At 52.4% G+C, this 24,959-nt stretch overlaps 1 protein-coding gene across 2 annotated transcripts; it reads left to right on the top strand.

Annotated features, from left to right (window-relative positions):
• RNF111 (ring finger protein 111) lies at positions 1–24,588 on the top strand. Of its 2 annotated transcripts, none has more exons than XM_060260017.1 (13): positions 1–905; positions 1,882–2,008; positions 5,401–5,564; positions 8,437–8,637; positions 9,914–10,254; positions 10,409–10,658; positions 10,873–11,224; positions 12,725–12,850; positions 14,868–14,994; positions 18,080–18,172; positions 19,090–19,185; positions 21,256–21,359; positions 23,221–24,588. In XM_060260017.1, exons 1-13 carry the CDS (start codon positions 23–25, stop codon positions 23,336–23,338), a joined length of 2,982 nt encoding a protein of 993 aa, XP_060116000.1. In that variant the 5' UTR covers positions 1–22; the 3' UTR covers positions 23,339–24,588. The 2 variants fall into 2 exon arrangements, with proteins under 2 accessions (XP_060116000.1, XP_060115999.1); XM_060260016.1 differs by having other exon boundaries at positions 21,232–21,359.
• The last annotated feature ends 371 nt before the right edge of the window (positions 24,589–24,959 follow it).

Here is a 24,959-nt window from a genome sequence, read left to right as displayed (position 1 = left end):
AGGCCTTCCCCTGCAGTCTCCCATGTCACAATGGACTCCTGAATGTGGCCTAGCCTATCCCCTGGCAGCGGATATGAAGAGTGACGTCTCCTCTGGGGCACCAAAGAGGCAGGAGAGTCTGAAGGGGGCCCTCTTGAACCCTCAACCCATGGAGGCCACCAAAAGCTTCCCGGAGGAGGTGGAGATGATTGCCGGCAAAGTCGGTGGGGAGGACTTCTCCCACTTGTGTGGGGACTCTCAGAAGCAGAAGGAGGTGAACGGGAGCCGGCCAGAGCAGGAGACGATCGTCATGCGGAAGAAATGCAAGAGCCAGCAGGCTGGCCCTTCATACGTGCAGAGCTGCGGCGGCAAGGCGAACCCGCGCCTCTTGGGATTGAGGCAGCGCCTCGACACTCAGAGCGAGGACAACGACTCCTCTTTCAGCGAGTGCGTGTCCTCGCCCTCGTCCAGTTTGCATTTTGGGGACTCCGACACGGTGACCTCCGATGAGGACAAGGAGGCCACCCCCGCCAGGCACACGCGGGCCGTGCTGAGCGCTTCCAGCAGAACTCACGGCTCTCGGCCGCAGAAGTGGCCTCGGACAGAACCGGAGCCCGTGCCGGGCTTGCTGATGAAAAGGCCCTGCTTCCCCAGCAGCGGCTCCTTGCGGAGGCTCCCCTACCGGAAGAGGTTTGTGAAAACGAGCTCCTCGCAACGGACTCAGAACCAAAAAGAGCGGATTTTGATGCAGCGGAAGAAGAGGGAGGTGCTGGCGAGGAGGAAGTATGCCCTGCTGCCCAGCTCCAGCAGTTCCAGCGAGAACGACCTGAGCAGCGAATCCTCCTCCAGCTCCTCCACCGAGGGAGAGGAAGAGATCTTCGTCTCGACTGGTGAAAACCACCAGAATGCTACTGCTGTGCCCTCAGGTAAGTCTCCCTTGGGGCCCTGCTCGTGTCCTTTGGCAAGGCCCGAGAGTTTTCCAAGCAGGTGTTGAGAGGCCTGCGCTGCAGCCGTTTGGCCAGGGTGGGGGAGGCCGGCAGGTCAACATTCTGGATGCCCAGCAGGCCGCTGGCGAGGCGGCTCCTACTGCTGCCGCTGCCGGATTGCCTCATTTGGGCCTGGGGCTGTTGAGCAAGTGCTGACTGTCCTCTAGTTACTTCTGACTTGTGGCCACCCAGGGAATTAGTGGCCTCCAGATCATCCTGTCCGACACAGCCTTGCTTCTAGTCTTGCAAACTGAAGGCCGCAGCTGCCTTTATGGGGGGGGGAGGGTTCAGTGCTTCTCATGCTGGCTGATCTGCAGGCTCTGAAAGGGGTGGTGGTGGGGAGCAGCTGCCTCCTGAAGTGCAAGAACTGCGATTATGACCTTCCCCATGTGTCGGAGCCTGGTCACCTCAGCCCTTCAGCTGACAATGATGCTGGCAAACCCAAAGGAAAGGCTTGGAAAGCGAAGGCTCTGGGACATGCCCGGGAATCCGAAATGGATCTTACAGTCCTGCCCAGTCCTGACTTTGGAGGCAGAAGGTGTGGCTTGTTTTCTCTTGGAAGCAGAGATTTGGCCAATCCGTCTGCTCCCTCTCGAGGGTGGAATTGTTCTGATTTTGTCGATGCTTTCAAAGTGAACAGCCAAACCCTCCGTATGTTCCCCGGTTGTTGAAGGAGGTGTCCCCCTGGGCATCATCAGTATAGCCAGGAGTCTCCTGCAACTCAATGCAACTCCCACTGAAAAGAGTCAGGTTCCTAACTCTTTGCGCATTTTCTCAAAATGGTTATTGATTCCCTCCCTTTCAAGCCATGTATATTTAATACCCTGTGTAATCCAGCCCTAACAAAACTCTTTTTTGGGGAGGCCTTCTACTTTGTTCTTTTTGTGTTCTGCCATTTTTCTCCCCCCTCCTCCAGGGAGTATCGATGAAGATGTTGTGGTGATCGAAGCATCCTCCACTCCCCAAGTCACTGCCAACGAAGAAATTAACGTTACCTCAACAGACAGTGAAGTAGAGATTGTAACGGTCGGTGAAAGTTACCGGTAAGACTTCTGTTGACTTGTCTGGCGGTCTGTGGACTTCTCATTCCGTGGGAACGCAGTCAAAGTGGACAGCTGAGCACTGGAATAGGGGCCAGAGTAGGGAGTCCCGCACCTGTGGGTGATGCTCCGCAGGTATGAAGAAAAATAGGACCCTGTTGAGTCACAGAAGTGGCTCAAGTGTATGGTTTGAGCACGCTTCAAGGGCACTGCCCTGGATGGGCCAGGCTAGCCCGATCTCATCAGATCTCCGAAGCTAAGCAGGGTCAGCCCCAGTTTGGATGTGAGACCACCGAGGAACGCCACGGTCATGGCGCCAGAGGCAGGCAACAGCAAACCACCTCTCGACTTGAAATCCCTGTGAGTCGGCTACTTCCCACGACCACCACCAGGCGTCAAGGATCTGGGGAGAAATTCCCTGTTATCCCTTGTTCGATTCTTCATGGGTCTTCTCCAGCTTGTTTGATTGTATTTGTCTCACACACACACACACACACATTCACAGACCTTGAATGGCATACTAGTGCAGAGAATCAGGAATAAACACCCAAAGCTGGGCACCAATAATTATAAAAAAATATAAATGTAAAAAGGTCCACCAGAAGGAGCCCACGTGGATGAATTAGAAAACAGAGCGAGTCTAAATATTACAGTCTCTGGCCATTAGGTATTTGTCCCATTGCGGGTCAAGCACGGTTTTAAAAACTAACACACATGAGCAGTCATTTCTTAAACTTCAGCATGTCTTGTATTCCCCCCACCCCACCCCAGTCTGGGTTTTCAGAAGACCATCAGAGCAGGTCTGAGCAGTTTTTTAAAAACTTCCAGTGCTCCATTTTGCCTGAACAGAGGATGGGAAGAAGAGAGCCCATCGTCTTGCCAGAGAATATTTACAAGCTGCTTTTTTCTCAGGGATCTGGCAGAGTTTAAACGGGCGTCAAACGTGCGGCCTAAGGGCCAGAGCAGGCCCCCCAGAGGGCTCCTATCAGGCCCGTGAGCAAGTCTGCTTCCTTCTCCCTCTCTCTTGCTTCTTTCTGTGTCCCAGCTTGCTTTGCCATGCTTGCTCAATTGCACAGAAGCTACAGAGCAAAGCCTCTAATTTCCCCATTGACTGAGGCTCCTCTCTTGGGGAGGAAGTTCGGCTGAGGAGGAAGAGCTTGCTTTAATGCTGACCACCATATTGCAAGAGTGCTAATATTTTAAGCATGTTTTATCTTAGTGGGTTTTTAAAAAAATATTTAATTGTGTGTATGTCCTTGATAAAAGTTTTATCTTTACTACTTGGCATTACATTCTGTGGCGCACACGGCCCGGCCCAACAAGGTCTCATTTATGTCAGATCCGGCCCTCATAACAAATGAGTTTGACGCCCCTGAGCTGCTGTATTGTCTGCTGGTGACGTGGAGGACGGTTTGTCACTCTAGTTTCACCACACTGTTTTGTGGGATTTGGGCTGTTCAGTTCTGAAGCTCCGGCTTCCTGTGCCAATAAAAGGATAGAGAAGAATCCCTTGGGCAGACTCAAAGAACAGTTTGCACAGCCAGAGGATGTTTACTGACGTGTGTACGCAGACCCTACCTAACCTGTCTCCAGAAACCAGTGTGTGAATCCCCTTTTAGAGAGCTGCTCCATGGCTTTTCAATAAGGGCATATGAGAAGTCGGCCCCCTCACGAGCATGGTGTGGCAAGTCAGACAACAAGGTGTGATTCCTTTTCGTTTGGCTCTGGGCCTCCCGGGGGAGCCTCGGTCCTCTTCCCAGTTTCTCTCATTAAACCACGTGTCTCCTTTTGTATTGGCCTTGTACATAAAAGCCGCCTCCCACTTCGCTGCGGGAGTGTTCTGTCACAATCGGAAGGGGGCAACATTCGTAGTCTTCTCAGAGCTGTCAGTTACGTTGCTCTTTGTCTTGCAGCAGCATTTTGAAATGCCAAACGGTGCTCACGGAGCATTAGTCGATGTCTTGATCAAATATAAAGAGATGCTGGCTAGAATGTTCCAAAGGCCGGCTCCTCTAAAGGCGGCTTTGTTTCCAGATTCCAAAATGTGCATACGTTTCTCTCGCTAAAATTGGTAACAGTTTCTTTTGTAAGCAGCTCCCCTCTGGTTCTGACATTTCTTTACCTCCCCAAGTCCCTCTTCACAAGGCAGTGAGTGGTAAGTGACCCTTTTCAGGATGGGCGTTGCACACTTCAGTCTCTCCTCCTACTCCACTGAAGAATCACTCCATCAAAGCCAAGGGAGATTAAAGATGATTTCCCCCCTATGCTTTACCATGTCTCCAGCGTCTTTGGTTCAGTTTGGAGCCGGTTTGGTGTAGTGGTTAAGTGTGCAGACTCTTATCTGGGAGAACCGGGTTTGATTCCCCTCTCCTCCACTTGCAGCTTCTGGAATGGCCTTCTTGGGTCAGCCATAGCTCTCTTATCTGGGAAAACGGGGTTTGATTACCCACTCTTCCACTTGCACCTGCTGGAATGGCCTTGGGTCAGCCAGAGCTCTCATATCTGGGAGAACTGGGTTTGATTCCCCACTCCTCTACTTGCACCTGCTAGAATGGCCTTGGGTCAGCCAGAGCTCTCTTATCTGAGAGAACCGGGTTTGATTCCCCACTCCTCCACTTGCACCTGCTGGAATGGCCTTGGGTCAGCCAGAGCTCTCTTATCTGGGAGAACCGGGTTTGATTCCCCACTCCTCCACTTGCAGCTGCTGGAATGGCCTTGGGTCAGCCATAGCTCTTGTGGAAGTTGTCCCTGAAAGGGCAGCTGCTGTAAGAGCTCCTTCAGCCCCACCCACCTCACAGGGTGTCTGTTGTGGGAGAAGAAGATAAAGGAGATTGTGAGCCACTCTGAGATTCAGAGTGGAGGGAAAGGGAAAGGAAAGGTCCCCTGTGGAAGCACCAGTCGTTTCCGACTCTGGGGTGACGTTGCTTTCACAACGTTTTCACGGCAGACTTTTTACGGGGTGGTTTCCCATTGCCTTCCCCAGTCCTCTACACTTTCCCCGCAGCAAGCTGGGGACTCATTTTACGGACCTCGGAAGGATGGAAGGCTGAGTCAACCTTGAGCTGGCTACCTGAAAACCCAGCTTCCTCCAGGGATCGAACTCAGGTTGTGAGCAGAGTTTAGGACTGCAGTACTGCAGCTTTAACCCTCTGCGCCGCGGGGCTCTTACCAGAGTGGAGGGTGGGATATAAATGCAATATCATCATCACCATCTTCTTCTTCATCATCCACTGGCTTTACTGTTGGATCACATAAGTAGCTGGGGGGGGGGGACGCAAAACAGGTAAAGCAAACTGCAGGCTGAATTCTTTTGAGTTTTTTGCTTGACCATGGGCAGCTTGGCAAAGTTTAAACAACCAACCAATCCTTTTCCTTCTCCGTGTGTTTCCCGCCAGGTCCCGTTCCTCGCTGGGGCATTCGAGGTCCCACTGGGGTCACAGTTCCAACTCCCACGCCCCGCGATCGCAGGAGCAGCGGAACCGCAGCAGGATTTCTACAGTCATACAGCCGCTGAGGCAGAACGCAGCAGAGGTGGTGGACCTCACAGTGGATGAAGACGGTAGGTAGTAAGAAGGACACATCTTTGTCCTCCTCCGTGTGAGAATCTGGTTGGTGTCCTGGAAAGGAACGCGAAACTCCCTCCTCAAGCACAGGGGCACATCCCCCTTTGGCAGGCTGTCCTCCGCCAGAACCTTTGCCAGTGTTTTGAACCTTGGAGGCCCAATCTCAGCACAGCTATTCCGACCGAACCTGGTCCACACAGACTCTCTGCCACTGTGCGGTCAGGGCTCGAGCTTGCAAGTTTCCATCGGGTATTGTTGTAATTAACTGGTGGAGGTTTTACCTGTGGAATAGAATTGCTGGCTGCTCTGCTCACCGGTCACGTGGCGGTGGCAGCTCCCTGCTCTCTGCCGCGCCTGCTGCAAAGGCTGGCTTTCCTTTCCCATTTCCTTCTCAAAACGACAACTCGGTTGCCTTTCCAAGTAGAAGGCCCTCACAGCTTTCCTTCCATCCATCGGAACAGCAGACAACTGACTCTGGACCGGCGTTCCCTCTAAGCGGAGTTGGCGTGAGCTAGTTCACAGTTTTCTTAGCCTCCGGCTCACACATTTTTGTCTCGGCTCAGGAAAACTGGCCCCAAATCAAACTAATGGATGCAGGAGCTCACAACTTGAATGCCAGCAGCACACAGAATTTTTGCTCACAAGACTCCACAGCTTAGAAGGGGTATTGCTCTGGCTCGTGCCCAGCTGAGAGGCAGGCCCATGCCACATAAGAACATAAGAGAAGCCATGTTGGATCAGGCCAATGGCCCATCCAGTCCAACACTCTGTGTCACATAAGAACATAAGAGAAGCCATGTTGGATCAGACCAGTGGCCCATCCAGTCCAACACTCTGTGTCACATAAGAACATAAGAGAAGCCATGTTGGATCAGGCCAGTGGCCCCTCCATTTCAACACTCTGTGTCACAAAAGAACATGAGAGAAGCCATGTTGGATCAGGCCAATGGCCCATCCAGTCCAACACTCTGTCACATAAGAACATAAGAGAAGCCATGTTGGATCAGGCCAGTGGCCCCTCCATTTCAACACTCTGTGTCACAAAAGAACATGAGAGAAGCCATGTTGGATCAGGCCAATGGCCCATCCAGTCCAACACTCTGTCACATAAGAACATGAGAGAAGCCATGTTGGATCAGGCCAATGGCCCATCCAGTCCAACACTCTGTCACATAAGAACATAAGAGAAGCCACGTTGGATCAGGCCAATGGCCTCTCCAGTCCAACACTGTGTCACATAAGAACATAAGAGAAGCCACGTTGGATCAGGCCAATAGCCCATCCAGTCCAACACTCTTGTGTCACATAAGAACATAAGAGAACCCCTGTTGGATCAGGCCAATGGCCCCTTCAGTCCAACACTCTGTGTCACATAAGAACATAAGAGAAGCCATGTTGGATCAGGCCAATGGCCCCTCCAGTCCAACACTCTGTGTCACAGAAGAACATAAGAGAAGCCATGTTGGATTAGGCCAATGGCCCATCCAGTCCAACACTCTGTGTCACATAAGAGAAACCATGTTGGATCAGGCCAATGGCCCATCCAGTCCAACACACTGTGGCTAATAGCCACTGATGGACCTGTGCTCCATATTTTTATCTAACCCCCTGTTGAAGCTGGCTATGCTTGTAGCCGTCACCACCTCCTGTGGCAGTGAATTCCACGTGTTAATCACCCTTTGGGTGAAGAAGGACCTCCTTTTATCCGTTTTAACCCGACTGCTCAGCAATTTCATCGATTGCCCATGAGTTCTTGTATTGTGAGGAAAGGAGAAAAGGACTTCTTTCTCTACCTTCTCCATCCCATGCATAATCTTGTAAACCTCTATCCTGTCACCCCGCAGTCGACGTTTCTCCAAGCTAAAGAGCCCCAAGCGTTTCAACCTTTCTTCATAGGGAAAGTGTTCCAACCCTTTAATCATTCTAGTTGCCCTTTTCTGGACTTTTTCCAATGCTATAATATCCTTTTTGAGGTGCGGTGGCCAGAATTGCACACAGTACTCCAAATGAATACTCTCCATAACGCAGAACTTTGCGCAATGTTAAGTTCACTTTCGAAGCCGTTTGATTCCACATCCTGTGACGTAATGGCAGCAAAAGAGGGCTGCCTTAGTTTCAAAGGGTGGCCTCCTTTTGCTCGCCTGCATTGTCACAGGCGTGGGCACTTGAAACAGAAAGTAAGTGACAGGAGTCTAGGACAGGGGTGGCCAAACTTGCTTAATGCAGGAGCCACGTCGAATAAACATCCAATGTTTGAAAGCCGGAAGGAAGGAAAATAGATGGGGGAGCGAGGAAGAGGTAGAAAGAAAGCAACCTTAAATTGAAATGCTTCCTCTAAGCCGGCCAACGGGGCAATGGGGACTTTGAGAGCCACACAATAGGTGTGGAAGAGCCACAGTTTGGCCACCCCTGGTATAGGAAATGCTCACCGGTGACGGCTTCCTCCTAAGCTGTGTGCTGTTGTATTTTACTCCCAGTAGCAGCATCTGCGGAACTGCTGCGAAGGTAAGAGCCGTCGACTTGCCTGTCATAGCTGGAGTTTGAAGAGTGGGCCCTGTGTCTGCTTCTGTGTGTTTGCCTGTCATAGGGGGTCATTGAAAAGACAGGTTCTGGGTTACAGAGTGTGTCAGTGCCCTGTGTGTCCCTCCCTGGACAGCCCAGGCTGGCCTGATCTTGGAAACTAAGCAGGGTCGGAGAGCACCGAGGAAGCCCAGGGCCGCTTGCGCACAGGCAGGCGATGGCAAAACCACCTCTGAATGTCTCTTGCCTTGAAAAGCCTCTGGGGGAGCCATGAGTCGGCTGCGTCTGGACAGCGCTTCCCGCCCCCAGGCGTGTCGCGTGGCTAGCGTGTCCTTTTGTTCCTTCCAGAGCCCACCGTGGTGCCAACCTCGTCCTCCAGAGGGGATGCCCCACCTGCCGCTGCTGCCCCCCCCAGCGAGAGCGCCAGCAGAGCCGCCGCGGAACAGGCCCCCGAAATCCTTTCAAGCGTCTCCAGCAGCCAGTCGGTGGTGGCCCCGGAGCCTTTGGTCTCCCTCGCAAACAGCAGCGCCACCGGGAGCTCAGCGGGAGGTACTGCATCAGGCTGCTTCCGATATCAGTCTTGGGCTTCTGCTTTACCCCGATGGAGAGAGTGTTGCGGCTTCCCTTACGTGGGGATCATAAAGGGCCTTTGTTGCTACAGGAGCCCTTTCTTCTTGCTTGTGGGTGTGGTCTGAGAGACTCCTGGAGCAGCAGTTTCCAGCCTTTTTCAGTCCAGATTTACTCGGTACAGTGACCTATCCAAGGCTGGCCCAAGGGTTTTTAGCAGGGCTTTTTTTGTAGCAGGAACTCTTTTGGATATTAGGACACGCACCCCAGAGAAGCCAGTCCTCCTGGAGCTTACAGGGCTCTTAGTAATACAGGGTTTACTGTAAGCTCTTGGAGGATTGGCTATATGCAAAGGAGTTCCTGCTACAGAAAAAGCCCTGTTTTTTTGGCATCCTAGGCAAACTGTGACCTTGGCACGCATCTAGTTCACTCCGTTCTCTGCAGTGACCAGCCAGGTGGCTTTGAGGGACCTACGGACATTGTGCAAATGGCGCAGTTGCCCCCATTGTGAACTTCACACAAGGGGCGTTCCGACATAACAAAGGCTTTATTTAATTGAATATATTAGGCCACCCTTCCCTGCAGGCATGGCTCGGGGCAGCTCGCAACGAAGATACGTACAATAAATAAAGTTATAAACCAGGGTTAAATTCACAAAGCATATGAAGGGTTAGAGTCCAGCCTTTGACCCCACCCTCTCCCTCTCCGTGAGTCCTTCTAACCCCCCCCCCGCCCCAGATTCTATGAAGTTCCCTTTTGTGACTTGCAGGACACCCTTTACTTAATGAACTTGTCTGCAGTGAAGAGTAAATCCCAATTAGTGCCTGACGTGGAAGATATCTTGGTTTCCAAAATACAACAGAGAGCCACTTCCAGTGGTCGGGCAGAGGGGGCGGGGTGTTGGGGAGGAGTTGCTTGCAACCCACTTTCAGATCTTGACACGCCGGCTGAGAAACACGCTGGTCCAGAAGGAACGGAGTTCAGGCACCATAAACTTCAAAACCCACATTCCTTGTGGCCAGCCTCTCGCCCTTTGTCAGCCTATCCGGGCTCCAGAGGCCCTTAGGCTCAGGACTGGGGGGCCAGAAAACTGCTCAGAGGGTGCTGTCCCTAAGCTCCTTGGGGTGGAGGGTGGAGGAGCGCCCGGTTCTTTCTCTGGCCCTGAGCCTGCCTCTGTTTTCGACAGTGCAGAGCTTTCTTCGCCCCCCTCGGTGTCAGCTGTGCTTTCACGTGTCTTTCTTTTCTCCCTTTGTTTTAGATGAGGGGAGAGGAAACCCCTCCAGCTCCACCCTAGACCCCGGCCCTCCCGCCCTGCCCCGGCTGCCCTCGTGCTGCCCCCAGCACTCCCCCTGCAGCGGTGGGTCTTCGCAGAGCCACCCGGCCCTCGGACACCCTCCCGCCAGCTGTTTCCAGCCGCACAGCCACCACTTCCCGCAGCAGCAGCAGCAGCACCATCACCATCACCACCCCCACCCCAGCCCTCACGCCAGCGTCCCCCTCTCGCCGCCTTTCAGCGAGTCCAGCTGCCCCGCGGAACGGCCCCCAGCGCCAGCCCCGGGCGGGCCAAGCGGGACTTCCAGCGCTGCTTACCACGACCAGGCAGGTGGAGTTTATACCTCTGGATGGCATCAGCAGAAAGCGCCCTGGCCCCCACGCTCTGGTGGTCTTTTCTGCCATTGTGTAGAGGCAACGTCCCGGGTTCAGGTCTCCCCCTCCCCCCACCACTAAGTCTGTCCTTTTCCCCTCCCTTCAGCAGGCGCTCCCCGTGGACTTGAGCAGCAGCGGCATCCGGAGCCACGGAAGTGGCTCTTTCCAGGGCACCTCCGCCTTCGACCCCTGCTGCCCGGGGTCTTCCTCCCGGACGTCCATCTACGGCCACCAGGCCGGCGCTGCTCCCAGTCACCCCATCGCCCTCGACGGGTACGGCGCAAACATGGTCGCTCAGCCTCAGGCTCCGCCCCCGGCTTCGCTGTCGTCCTGCCGGCATTTCATGCACGCGCCTTGTGAGTACGGCTGCGGCCCCTCTGGTGGCGGGCGGAGCTTTTATTTTCTGAGGGTCGTCGGGCAGCTCCTCTCTGTCCAGTGCTGCAGAGGTCCCCTGGCCCCAAGGAAAGGCTGGCGGGCTGATCCAGGGCATCAGATGGGTGGAGGGTTCGCGCGGCGGCGGCTGCTGAAAGGACACAGTGACGGACTCTCTCCTCCTTCTCCCCTTTCCAGACGCTTCTTTGACTCGGCCTCTTCACCATCAAGCTTCCGCCTGCCCCCATTCCCACGGCAACCCTCCTCCGCCCCCCGCCGCCCCGCCCCAGCCCCCGCCGCCCCAAGTCGACTACGTGATCCCTCACCCAGTGCACCCCTTCCACCCCTCCCTCGCCTCCTCTCACCCCGCCCCGCCCCCTCCCCACCCCTTAGCCGGCGCCGCTGCACCCATCCCTCAGCACCTCCCGGCGGCCCCCCAGCCCCTCGCCCACCACCTCCCCACCGCGGCACCTTCTGCCCAGAGGCTGCATCCCCATGAAGTCATCCAGAGGATGGAGGTCCAGCGGCGCAGGATGATGCAGCACCCCACGTACGTCTGGAGGGAATGGGTGGGGGAGGGCTGCGCTTTGGCTCTTGCAGCAGAGAGGCTTCCAGGCTGCTGTCCCGGGGGGCTGGGCGGGGCGGGGCAGGTCCTCCGTTGCTTGCTGTAATGAGGAAGCTCTGTCTCTGTGCTCCAGAAAAGCTGCAAGAGGCACGGTGGGAGGAAACCGGAGCTTGCCTTTGAAACGGGAGGGCGTCCGGTGGAGGAGCGGCCGAATGGGCGTGGTCTCCTGCGGGTGGGCAGATTTCAGCCGACGGGCTGGCAAGAGGCAGCAGGGAAAGGCCTGCAAAAGCATCTGTTCCGTGCTCTGGGCCTTTTTGAGAGAAGATGCCGGACTAGCTGGCTGCAGGTCAAGCCCTTCTCAGGCTTAAGACTCGACTGAGCAAGAGATGGTTGTGGTCCCCGTCTCTTCCTTCCCGACTCTCTTTTGGAACGGTGTCTGCTGTTAGTGAAGCCTGGCCCAGAGGTGGATCTTATGTAGCACCTGCCGCAATATTTTGTAGAAGAAGAATTGTAGATTTATACCTTACCCTTCTCTCTGAGTCAGACAATTCTCTCTGAATCAGACAATCTCCTCTATCTTCTCCCCCCACAACAGACACCCTGTGAGGTGCGTGGGGCTGAGAGGGCTCTCCCAGAAGCTGCCCTTTCAAGGACAACTCCTGCGAGAGCTATGGCTGACCCAAGGCCATTCCAGCAGGTGCAAGTGGAGGAGTGGGGAATCAAACCCAGTTCTCCCAGAGAAGAGTCTGCACACTTCACCACCCACCAAACTGGCCAGGAACCTCCACTGTTAAACTTGTTGTCCAGTGTTGAGAGCCAGTTTGGTGTCGTGGTGAAGTGCACGGACTCTTATCTGGGAGAACCGGGTTTGATTCCCCACTCCTCCACTTGCAGCTGCTGGAATGGCCTTGGGTCAGTCATTGCTCTCGCAGGAGTTGTCCTTGAAAGGGCAGCTCTGGGAGAGTCCTTGCAGCCCCACCCACCTCACGGGGGGGTCTGTTGTGGGGGAAGAAGATAAAGGAGATTGTGAGCTGCTCTGAGGCTGAAATTCAGAGTGGAGGGCAGGATATATATCCAATAGCTTCTTAAGGGCCAGATCAGGTATTTCACCCAAGTGATCCCTGTTTAGAAGCAGGCGGTTTTTGTCTAGCGACGGGAGCTTAGACTCTTGAAAGCTTGCCCCCTGGAAATCTTTTTTTGGTTTCTTGAGGTGCTGCTGGACTCGAAACCAGCTCTCATGCTGTTTCTGTGTGCCTTGTGTTTCTTGGCACTGACAAGGAAATTGTGTTTCTTGCGGCCTCCATCTTCTCACCTGAGCCAGTGAGCTTCTCTCCAAGCAGTGTCTGCGACAGCCAGCCCAGGGAGGGGGCGGGGAAGGCTGAGAGCATGTGAGCTCTCTCAAAAGCGCCGCGCCAACTAGCCTGGGAGGGAGGGCACTAATGGTCCCAGTCAGCTCACAGAGGCCTGCTGTTGTTCTCTTCCTAGGCGAGCGCACGAGCGGCCTCCGCCGCACCCCCACCGCATGCACCCCAATTACGGCCACGGGCACCACATCCACGTGCCCCAGACGATGTCTTCGCACCCCCGACAAGCTCCGGAGAGGTCCGCTTGGTCAGTAAAACCCTCACCTGTTAGTGTGACCAGACCCTGTTCCTGCCCCAGGTTGGTCAGAACCTTCCAAGCAGTTACGGGCTGCTGCGCAAGTTTGCTCGTAGAGAAGCCGTCTTTGCAAATGCAGGGGCATTGAGAGAAGCTCCAAAGCACGTCTTTTGGTAAAGGAAAAAAAAATATTTACCTGTCTGTGTCCTCCCTTTTGACTCTCACACATCAACAACAGAAGCCTCCCAGTGTCTAAGAGACACAATAAAATACGAAACACTGTGCAAGCTCAAGTTGTTATAACACTTTCTTGCTATCCATATAGCATCAGTTTCCCCAAGAACACCCACTCCCCAGTATGCATCCAAATCATATAACAAAATATTGCATCCTGTTGCATCGTCGCACAAGCTTGTCCACTGGAACAAAGAGCCCTCTACCCATAGAAGTGTTCAGATATTTAGTCTGGATATTTTTTTTAATAATTAAAACTTTCTTTATTAAAATTAATCTACACTTAAAACCCATAAGCCCTGGATGCTGCCTCTCCTTTCAGTTTGGTGTAGTGGTTAAATGTGCAGATTCTTATCTGGGAGAACCGGGTTTGATTCCCCACTCCTCCACTTGCACCTGCTGGAAGGGCCTTGGGTCAGCCATAGCTCTGGCAGAGGTTGTCCTTGAAAGGGCAGCTGCTGGGAGAGCCCTCTCCAGCCCCACCCACCTCACAGGGTGTCTGTTGTGGGGGAGGAAGGGAAAGGAGATTGTGAGCTGCTCTGAGATTCTGTCCTTGAAAGGGCAGCTGCTGTGAGAGCCCTCTCAGCCCCACCCACCTCACAGGGTGTCTGTTGTGTGGGAGGAAGGTAAAGGAGATTCTGAGCCGCTCTGAGACTCTTCGGAGTGGAGGGCGGAATACAAATCCAATATCTTCATCTTCTTTACCACTGGCAGCTGATTTTCAAGGTTCCGCAGAGCAAAAGAGATTGCTGTGTTCTGTTTGCGGGCCAGAGCCTCTTGGGTGTTGACAGGCCTTAAGACCTGGCCGCTGTAGTCCCAGCACCTCTCAGACTCACAGCGGCAGTCCTCCAAACACTCCTCCTCCTCCCTCCGGCACCCGCACTGCCTGCTGTTGCAGCACCCCCAAAAGCTCTTGCTTCTGGTTATTTTTGCTGGCATTCGCTCAGCGTTCTCTGTTTCTCCTCCTGACGTGGACAGCTCTTCCGTTGCCAACTCAGGTATGGGACTGGTCATGGTTTGCCTGTGAGGTTTGGGCTGGACACTTTGGAAGTCCAGTCTGTACTTGCTGATTCTCCATTGAGAAAGTGTTACAAAGAAATGAGAAGTACCATGGGGATCTTGTTGGGCTTTTGGATATCATATCATATCTGAAGTCTTAAATAACAGACTATTACAAACCAGAGAATATCTGGGGAGTGGGTATTCTTGAGCAAATTAATACTTATATGGATGGCAATACAGTGTTATAATTACTTGAGCTTGCACAGTATTTCGCATTGTTATTGTGTCTCCCTTTTCACAAGTCGGCTTCTGTAGCGTTGTTTTCTTGCTCGATGTTCAGAGCAGCCCTGTTGCCTAACCTGGGCTCAAGAGGTTGAGGACTGACCTTGACGGAAAGCTCTTTTATTTCCGAGGAAGTTCTAAGTCACTTACTGAAAGCTGTTAGGGTGGGTCCCAAGCAGAACTTCCCAGGAATGGAATCCCACCAATTAGATGCTTGATCTTTCGGTTGTGGGAGGGGCTTGCAAGCGAGGCAGCCTCAGGGCACGCGCAGGGGCCAGAGTCTCTAGGAGGAGACAGTCCTGCAAACGGCCTGGGCTTCAGCTAAGCTGAGCTTGACAGGTGCTTTTGAGCGGGAAATAAAAGAGCAGCCTGTGCCATTTGCGCGGCAGCACAAGTGAGACCTCTCACCTCTGTGAGGGCATTTCCCGAAAGGTGAGGGAGGTGCCGAATTCCCAGCTGAGGCGGTGAGAAGGGAGGGAATTAACCGGAGGATGTTCTGCTCCCTCTGCAGGGAACTGGGAATCGAAGCAGGCGTGACGGCAGCCACCTACCCGCCCGGCCCTCTGCACCCTCACTTGGCTCACTATCATGCCCCGCCCCGACTTCACCACTTGCAAATCGGGGCTCTTCCTTTGATGGTAAGGAGCGTGGCTGCGGATGCACCACTGACGCTCGTCATAACTTGGGGGTGGGGAGGGGTAGGGGGGCACCTACTGGCCGAGGACCTGCCTACCTTAGGGACCGTCTCTCCCCGTATGAACCCCAGATAGCACTGAGGTCAGCAGGGAAGAACCTGCTGACTATTCCCGGGCCAAAAGAGGTAAAGCTACAGAGTACCCACACTCGGGCCTTCTCTGCTATGGCTCCACGCCTATGGAACCAGCTTCCGGAGGAAATGCGGGCCCTGCGGGACTTTGAACAGTTCCGCAGGGCCTGCAAGACCATCCTTTTCCGAATGGCCTTTACCGACTAAGAGAGAGACTGCTGAGCAAGCTCACCATCTGTACAATAGCACCAACGTATTAATTAATTTTATCGTTTTAGGATTTTAATAGAATTTTAATTAAACTGTTAAATTAGTATTGTTAAACATCGTACAATGTATATATTGACCTGTGTTGTTAGCCGCCCTAGGCGGGGAGGGCGGGATATAAATAAAATTGATGATGATGATACTGCAGAAGCCCCTTTGGAAGAGAGAGGGGGCTGGGTGGAGGAGTGGGGAAGGCCCGTGAGCCATTCCGCCTCGAGGTTTTGTTGTTTTCCAGCTTTGATAAGGAAATGATTACACACAAAATGAGACCTTCTAACAGACAGGGCTGGCCCTAGACTGTCTGCCCCCCTCCCCCGCACTGATAACGTCACCGAGTCACATGGAGGGACGCCCAGTCAGAGCCCCCAGAAGGCCAGCGCCCTAGGCAGTTGCCTGCTTTGCCTCATGACAGGCCAGCCCTGCTAACAGAAGCTGGGAAGAGCCTTTGATTGGCCCCAGGACAGCTGCATTTCTGACTCTGGGGAACTGCGAGAGGCCCAAATCAAATTCCCAGCAGTACATTGACCCTCTGCATCTGATTTCTTCTGGGCTCAAGAACTGGTTCCGGAGGGGGCAGCGTCTCGGCAGTTCCGGGCTGGAAAGGGGAGCCTTTGCCGCTCCTGAGGTGGTTTCATTTCAGACAGGACTTGTTCAGTGTCCTTTTGGATCTCTGAGGGAATGAGCGGGTTCGTATTTAGTGGAGGCTAAGAGCATATGTCAGCTGCCACTTTGAAACCGGAGAAGAGGGAAGAGGAAGAGAGAAGGAATAGCCCAGCCCACTCTGTGTTTGTGTGTAGTGTTGTGTGGAATTCGACAAAGGCCGAGCGCTGAGTCAAGCTCCAGGAAATCCTAGTGTGTGCAGTTTTCAGAGCAAGTGTGGTTTTTTTTGCCATTGTCACAGGCATGCATTTGAAAACCTGAAGGTGGCCTCTGCAGAAGGGAAGAGGCTGTCGCTGACTTCCTCTTGCTGCTTTTTGGGAGCAGAAGGACCAGTTCTCACGGTGTCATTTCAAGAAGGGATTGTGGGTAGAAAACTTCAGAGTTCCACCTGCAGTAGAGGGCTTTCTCTTTCGCAGCCCCCTTTCACAGGAAGACGGTTTCTCTTCGGAGGGCAAACAAAATGCCTTTGTTGAGATGCTGGTCATAGCGAGCTGCTCTTGCAGGGAGGGTCCAGGACAGCTGTGCTTTGTCAGGAGCCCATCTGAGGAAACTTGAAGCTTCTCCGCTTGCGGCTACCTGCTGGGTTGACTGCTTGGATGAGGCCCGAACCTGTCGGTAGTGAGTCAATCCCAGCACATCTTTGACACAGTGTGAGCACTGTTATGTGACATGTTGCAGTCTCCCAAGAGGCCTTGCAGCTTCGTGAGACGAGGGCCTGTGTCCTCTGGCCTCAGCAGGAGTCCTCGTGGGGATCCCGGGGGGGGGGACCTTCACGGCCACTGCTGCTTAACTCCTCAGTCCGTTCTGTGTCACTGAGGTTTCCCTTGGAGACAGTTGAGTCAAACACCTTGAATTTATGGGAGGGCTTTAGAAAATAAGAACACTTGAGTTGCTCAGAGGGAATCCACTGTCTTCCTTTAATTCCTTAACTGCTTCCCGGTTTGGAGCGTATCTGCAATATAGGGTTATCGGTCTCCTTTTCTCTTAGAGGGACACTCTTGATTTGCAGCTTCGGTTGCGTTCTTGACCGTGAAGTTCTAGTCCGGGAGGCTTTTGAGAGGGTCATATTAATGTTGGTAATACTGCCAAGCACTAGGTGGCGCTGGCCGAGAAGCGATGTCCGCGCTTCTCGCTCGTTTAAAGAAAATGGTGTCGCTTCCATCATTCCCCATATTCCATCATTCTCCATATTCCAGGTTCCGCTCTTGTTTCCCCCCACAAAAGCCTAGGACTTCTGCAGAGTGTTTTTCTGGCAGTGCGTTGCTGCGCTTTAGGTCTCGTATGGCGAAAGATACATTGAGAGTCGGCTGGAGCGGTTATCTGTCTGAGAGCAGTCCCCGCCACAGTCTTTATTATGATTTCTGCGTTTGAATTTTGCCAGGGGAAGATTTCCTTGCCAATCACTGTGGAAGACATTGCCTTGACGTCTTCTTAGATTGTTTGAAGGGGCATTCTATCCCTGAATAGCGTTAAGAGTTCTTTTTCTTTTTGTTGTTGCTATCAAATTATGATGATACATCCCCCCCCCCCTTCAAAGAAAGAGAAGTTAAGAGGTTGTTTGCTGTTGCCTTGGCGCTACATCTCCTCTCCCAGTACTTACCAAGGCTTCCAAGATCTGAGGGGGTCAGGCTAGCCGGGGCCGTCTAGGTCAGGAGTTAGACTTGATGTATAAATACGTAAATGCATTTGAGCTCCCCAAAACCTGCCAACGTTTGCAGAATGCGTTCACAGAAAAATCCTGATTGGGTGAGGACGGGCCTTTCCATTGGCTTCGTTTTCTGGACGGGGTTTGCCCAGAATCCTGCTCCTTCCTTGAAGGAGGCGATGTGTTTTGGGTTAAGAGGGTTAAGAGCATTAGAGAGGAAACAGGGAAGGCTCCTCCCCCCCTTTCCCCCTGTCCCCGCCAGGGTTCTTTCTGCCTGTCGGAGATCAGAATCGAAGCCGGAGGGTTCTGTCTTTTACAACGTGAACAGTCAGTTGCCAAAAGCTGTTCTGCCATTAGATTTAACTCACTTCTGCTATTTGACTAGGTTCCTGACATGGCGGGCTACCCTCACATCCGTTACATTTCATCGGGATTGGATGGAACTTCATTCAGAGGCCCTTTCAGGGGCAATTTTGAGGTTTGTAATGGAATGAACGGAGCGGCACAGAGGCAGTTTGGAGAGAGGGGGGGGGAGGGGCTTGCCGCAGCAGGGGCGAAAGACACCCCGAGAGAGGCCTTTTTCCGAATCATGCAGGAGTCAGCAGCCCTTCCGAGGTGTAAGCACTGCAGGGTGGGTTCATTGGGCAGCTTGCGGTACTCCTGGAGATGGCTTGGTGGGAGGGGACGGGGGCTGCTGCTTGGTGGGAGGGGCTTGTCGAGATCCAGAAGTGAAACCGGGCCACTTGGGCAGCTGCCGCTAGCGATGCGAAGGAAGGGAAATTCAGGCGATCGGATGCAGAGAGTGAATGAACTCTTAAGACGCTCAGTCACTGGGCAAGCCTTTCGGGACTCTTCAGATTGTGCTGGGGCTGAAGGAGCTGGTCGGCACGTTTCTGCCCTGAGCCGTCCTCTCCCTAGGTGTCCTGCAAGAGCATCAGAAAATACTGCCTTTTTCTGTACATCCATTATTCCTATTATCTTGATAAGATTTTCCACAAACCACAGCATGGCACGTTTTCTGGCCACCCATCCAGTCTGCAACAGCTGGGTGCCGTTCAGAAGTCCATGGCGTGGTTCCGTCCCGATTGCTTTCGGACCTTGGAACGGGGATTCTAAGAGCTTCTGAGGCCCCCTGGGCAGACACCCAGCCGGCCCCTACCAGACCTCTCTGTCACATTCAGAGCAAGCCAACCAGTGGCAGCTGGAGTAGAGACACTATTACGGCGATAGCAGAGCAGATCAGCCATCCAGCGTGGCAGGGAGGGGCCGGTGTCCCTTTGCACTCGAGAAAGAAGTTGCTTGCCCCTTAAGTGGAGGAGAGGATTTGCGTTGCTGTCTTTTGAGCAAATCGGTAGGATGGCTGTACTAAGCTCTGCCGGTTCTGCTTGGTTCCAGGAACTGATTCACCTGGAAGAGCGACTGGGAAATGTGAATCGTGGGGCTTCTCAAGGAACTATCGAAAGGTGCACGTATCCACACAAATACAAAAAGGTGAGGTTTCCCTCCAAGTTGCGAATGCCGCGTATGACCTTGGATGTCTTTTTTTTTCAGTTTTGAGGGGTTAACGTATCAAACCCTGCTTTTAATGCTTATGCCAACAGACGTGTTAATAGTTCAGTCCCCAACACTGTTTTCAGTCCATGCCATGCCTGTTTTAAAGAAAAAACAAAAATCCCTTTTTGGAGCCTGCATGGAAAGCGATGAATGTTGTTACATGTTTTAGTCAGCAAGTCCATCTAGCTGATCCAGGACCTTCTTAGAATGCTAACCTGTCGGGGTCCTCACAGTCAAATCCTTACCCACCTTTGCTGTTCTAGAGTAGATCTAGAGCCAACTTGAGGAAGATAATGAGGGCGTCACTGTAGCTCCCCGTGCAAATGTTGTGGGCAGCAGCCTCCAATTATGCACCTGTTTCTTCTGGGCTGGCAGTTGCATGTGGGCAGATGAATGTCCCACCAGATCCCCTGAACAAAAATGTGCCAAGGAAGCTCTTACCCTTCCCTGGCAGGCTTGCTTTGTTGGCTCACATCTAAAGTGGGTACTACTCAGAAAGCATTTTAAGTGAATTAGAGAAGCCATGTTGGATCAGGACAGTGACTCCCCCAGTCCCACGTTCTGTCTCACACAGTGGCCAAAGCCCTGGGGCAATAAGAGGTCCACCAGTGGGGCCAGAATTCCAGGAGCCCTCCCACTGTGCCTCCCCCAAGCACCAAGAATACAGAGCATCACTTGCCCCAGACGTAAGAACATAAGAGAAGCCATGTTGGGTCAAGCCAGTGGCCCATCCAGTCCAACACTCTGTGTCACACAGTGGCCAAAAAAACCAGGTGCCATCAGGAGGTCCATCAGTGGGGTCAAAACACCAGAAGCCCTCCCACTGTGACCCCCCAAGCACCAAGAATACAGAGCATCCCTGCCCCAGACAGAAGAACATAAGAGAAGCCCTTTTGGATCAGGCCAATGGCCCATCCAGTCCAACACTCTGTGTCACACAGTGGCCAAAAAAACCATGTGCCATCAGGAGGTCCATCAGTGGGGTCAGAACACCAGAAGCCCTCCCACTGTAACCCCCCAAGCACCAAGAATACAGAGCATCCCTGCCTCAGACAGAGTGTTCCCTCTATACCTTGTGGCTAAGAGCCACTGAGGGGCCCCTGCTCCATATATTTATCCAGTCCCTTCTTGAAGCTGGCTGTGCTTGTAGCCACCACCAATATTCCTTCTAAGCTGTGGAGTTTTGTGAGCAAAAATTCTACTTTGTGAGCTACTGGCATTAAAGTTGTGAGCCACTGCATAAAACAGTTTTCTCTGGGGCCATTTTTCGTGAGCTAAGACAAAAAAAAATGTGTGAGCCAGAGGCTAAAAAATTGTGAGCTAGCTCACACTAACTTAGGTTAGAGGCAACACTGGTCACCACCACATCCTGCAGCAGGGAATTCCATGTGTTCGTGACTCTTTGGGTGAAGAAGAACTTCCTTTGACCCCTTCTAAGCTTCCGGCTCATTAATTTTATTGATTGCCCACTAGCTCTTGTATTGTGAGAAAGGGAGAAAAGTCATTCTTTCTCTGCCTTCTCTAGCCCACTCCTGTTGTGGAAGGCTGCCAGTCAGTCACTTCGCTTGCAAAAGTGGGCAGCTGTAACTAGCTTATCTCAGCACTTGTCAGAGCAAGGGGCTGGATCTTGGTCAGTTTTTCTTGGGTTCTGCAGCCCAGCTGGTCTCAGGCTGAGCTTCCTGTGGTCCAGCCCTGCCTTTCATGCGATGCTTCAGCCATCCCTCTGTTTGCTTAGGGGTGCTGCATATTTTCTGTGTTAAAATCAAATTGGGGGTGGGTGGGTGGGTTTCATGCTTGTGCGGAGGCTGGAGGGGTTAGCGGCTGAGACAGCCTGATGGTTTTCATTCTGTTCATGCTTCCAGACCTTAAGTCTGCGTTCTCTCGGAAATGCCAATGTTGTCGTCGTTAACAGTACAAGCGATAATTGACTGTGCACCAGTGTCTCTTATTCAGTTTGCCAATAATGTCATCTCTGCTAACAAGGTAACAACTGATTGGTTCTCACAGAGGAAACTGCACGGCAAACAAGATGGAGAGGAAGGAACGGAGGAGGACACAGAGGAAAAGTGCACCATTTGTTTATCTATTTTAGAGGAAGGTGAAGATGTCAGGTAACTAACAGTCAAGCCCCTCTTAATGTGCAGGGCAGCTAATGCCACGCTGGGCTCTTTGACTCCTAGGATCTGGAAAGGGGGAAGAAAGACCAGATAGGCTTGAGGATTTAGGGAAGGTGCAGCGTCAGGCACACACAGGGATGGCGTGGCAGGGAGGAAGCAGGCTCCTTGCCCCAAGGGCGAGAAGAGACGCATTCTTGGGATGACCTTCGAAGGACATGAATGAAAACTCGCTTCACCTTTGTCGTGCTCAGGCCAATGTGGAAGCGGATTCCAGGAGAGAGAGGCATGCCGGTTAAAGAGCGCGCAGAGGCTGATTTGGCGCGCCTGCCTTCTCAGGGGTATTGGAACCCCCCTTAGGGATGGTGGGATCCTCCTCCCCTCATCTGCCCGTCCGGTCCTTGTTGCTGCGTGCCAGCACCGGAGCGGCATCAGGGGTTGCAACGTCACCACTGACTCGGGCGTTACCTATTCAGAACGGGGTGTGAGGAAGGCAGCTTTGGCTCTCGAAAGGTCATCCCCTGAGAAGCTCGCTGGTCTCTGAGATGCTCCTGGACTCGAAGGGTCCAGAGGGAGGGCCGAGACTTCTAAGGTGTGTCTCTGTGTTATTGCTCACGAGCCGCCAGCACTTCCCTCCTCTGCAGCTGGGAGAGGATCTTGTAACTTTTCACCCCGACAGATCTCAGGATGAGACTGGATGTAGGGTTAACTTCTGAAGCTGAATTCTGTTATTCTTTACACTGCTTAAGCATTGCAGTCTTTTGCAGGCATTTAGTACGTCTGCCGGTTAGCCTTGCAGCGTCTCAGCATACCGAGCCAGTTTGGTGTGATGGTTAAAGTGTGCGGACTCTTACCTGGAAAAACCGGGTTTGATTCCCCACTCCTCTACTTGCAGCTGCTGGAATGGCCTTGGGTCAGCCAGAGCTCTCTTATCTGGGAGAACCAGGTTTGATTCCCCACTCCTTCACTTGCAGCTGCTGGAATGGCCTTGGGTCAGCCAGAGCTCTCTTAAGTGGGAGAACCGGGTTTGATTCCCCACTCCTCCACCTGCAGCTGCTGGAATGGCCTTGGGTCAGCCAGAGCTCTCTTAACTGGGAGAACCGGGTTTGATTCCCCGCTCCTCCACTTGCAGCTGCTGGAAAGGCCTTGGGTCAGCCAGAGCTCTGGCAGAATTGTCCTTGAAAGGGCAGCTGCTGGGAGAGCTCTCTCAGCTCCACCCACCTCACAGGGTGTCTGTTTTGGGGAAGGAAGATTGTGAGCGAATCTGAGATTCAGAGTGGAGGGCGGGATATAAATCCAATGTCATCATCTTTTTAATAAACCCTGGGTTGCAGGGAGAAGCTTGTGGATGTCTGGGGAAAAGTGTAGGGAAGAAGGATCAGAAGCCAGAGGGTACCTGGGAAGAATGAAGCCCTCCCCCTCCGTAGGCAGGGGGTACTATCAGTATTCCCAGGTCCACACTCTCTCTCCTCATAGTCCTTTCCCACACTGAGCCATCCTTGTTGTAGGATTTATAATCCTTGATAACCATCAACCAATACTCCTTCGAAGCTGTGGAGTTTTGTGAGCAAAAATTCTACTTTGTGAGCTACTGGCATTAAAGCTGTGAGCTACGGCATAAATTAGGTTGTTCTGGGGTCTTTTTCCCTGAGCTGAGACAAATATGTGTGAGCCGGAGGCTAAAAAACAACTAGCTCACACTAACTCAACTCGCTGCCATCAACCCAGTTTGTGGAATGAATGCAGGGGTGCCTAAGTGTAATTTGCACCCTGTTAATCTGCTGACCTTGGTTTGCAAACAGCTGTGCGTGCCTGTGGATGGCTCACCCCTCTTTTCTTTCTCTTTCCTTCCCCGCAGGCGCCTCCCTTGTATGCATCTTTTCCACCAGGTGTGCGTTGATCAATGGCTCATCACGAACAAGAAGTGCCCCATTTGTAGAGTGGACATTGAGGCTCAGCTGCCCAGCGAGAGTTGACCCCCTTCCCCCCCCCCCCAGCCCTCCTCACGCTCCTGTCTTCACGCCCATCCTTCCTGGTACTGCAGTCAACCAAAGATGGCATGACCTACCTTTGCAGATGTTGGAAGCATTTGAACCTTGCTAGAGAGTGCTATGTGTCTGCTCTATGGTATACCTAATGCTAAAACCTACAGTTCCGTGTATTTATAAAGCTTACTTTTCTTCTCTCTCTCTCTCTCTCTTTTTTTTTTTAGAATTTACAATTTCCCCCAACTCTTAACCACGGTTCCCTGTAATTTTGCATGGTCCTTCCTATTGCATTTCTTTGCACATGTTATGGGCTTAAGTCACCCTCCCAAACTTGCAGGCAAGACTTAATCTGCTTTAGAAAGTAGAATTGTGTGGTCTGGCTTTGTTTTTGTTTTTTTTACATAGAGTTGAGCTTTTCAGAATATGATTTCACTCATTTACTAACATCAGAGACCTTAATTTAATCATGTATTTTAGTTTTTAAGTGTATAAAGATCAAGACGATAATTGTGTTTTTTAAGACATTCCCTAATTAGGAAAAAACCCCAACAACGCTGCTGTATTCTTATGTCGGGCAGAAATGCCAAGCGCTTTTCTTGCGTCAGTGCCACTTAAAATGAACTGGAGCTACGCGAGAGCACCGCAGTGCTGGTTTATTCCAAGTTGGCCCCTTCGGCAATAACTGGGGACACGACCTTCTCATCTCAGGGGTCATCCTCGGTTCCTGGAGCATCCCTTTCTGATCACGTGTTCATGTTCTGAAGCCTTCAGCATAATGCAGATTTATTTGAATGTCAATATTAAAACATTTAGACTGCTGTCAGATTGGATGTACCATTTTCTTACGTCTAGCCATTTTTTGGGGGGGGTGGGGGCGTCCCTCTAATGTAATAATTTTGCTGCTGTGAAACAGCTCTTGTGAACACTAAATATTTGATTTCAACTAGCTGGATTGTGTAGATAGATGCGGATTGAATAAATAAGTTTGTAGGGGAAATGGGGGAGATCCCTTCTGGGGGGGGGGGCTCCTCAGTCATGCTAAAAATTCACCTGAAAATCTGCACAAAATGGTTTTGTAAAAAAGAAAAAAAACCCACAAACATTAAATCATGACCTAGAATTTACATTTCTTATAGCAGATTTCCATGACTTCATAGAACTTTCGAGGTCCCCTGCTCAGTCACGGGCCTCCTATTTTATTTTTTAATTTTACGGTTAATAAAAGTTAGCTGAATCCACCTGTTTCTTGTGTCATGTCTTGTGAAACTGGCCGGAGCCCTTTCCCGGCCTCCTCAAGGCTTGAGCGATGGGGGGGCCTCTAAGATCAGCGGGAGTGGTGGCGGTTGCTCCACAAAGCCCCTCCTGCTGATGTAGGGTGCAGGAGGGGGAGGAGTGGCCCTGTCTCTGCAGCTTACTGCTGCCAGCCCTGCCGCCCCTTGCTTCTGAGACCCTCTGGCCAACCTCCTCAGATCTCAGGACTCCTGGGGGATGATGCCTTTGGGGGGTGGGCATAGGGGTTATGAACATATATGTACCCATGAAGCTGCCTTCTACTGAATCAGATCCTCTTTGGTCCATCAAAGTCAGTCTTGTCTACTCAGACTGGCAG

Source organism: Heteronotia binoei, chromosome 19 (assembly GCF_032191835.1).
Source record: "Heteronotia binoei isolate CCM8104 ecotype False Entrance Well chromosome 19, APGP_CSIRO_Hbin_v1, whole genome shotgun sequence".
Classification (NCBI taxonomy): Eukaryota; Metazoa; Chordata; class Lepidosauria; order Squamata; family Gekkonidae; genus Heteronotia; species Heteronotia binoei.
This window is presented reverse-complemented; position numbering and strand designations above follow the sequence as displayed.

Bases quoted from the DNA above. Each gene is read 5' to 3' on its own strand.
- RNF111 (XM_060260016.1), top strand. From the start codon at position 23: ATGTCACAATGGACTCCTGAATGTGGCCTAGCCTATCCCCTGGCAGCG. The intron at 8,638-9,913 runs GTACTGCATCAG...CCTTTGTTTTAG, and splicing joins CACCGGGAGCTCAGCGGGAG to ATGAGGGGAGAGGAAACCCC. The intron at 12,851-14,867 runs GTCAGTAAAACC...CTCCCTCTGCAG, and splicing joins GCTCCGGAGAGGTCCGCTTG to GGAACTGGGAATCGAAGCAG.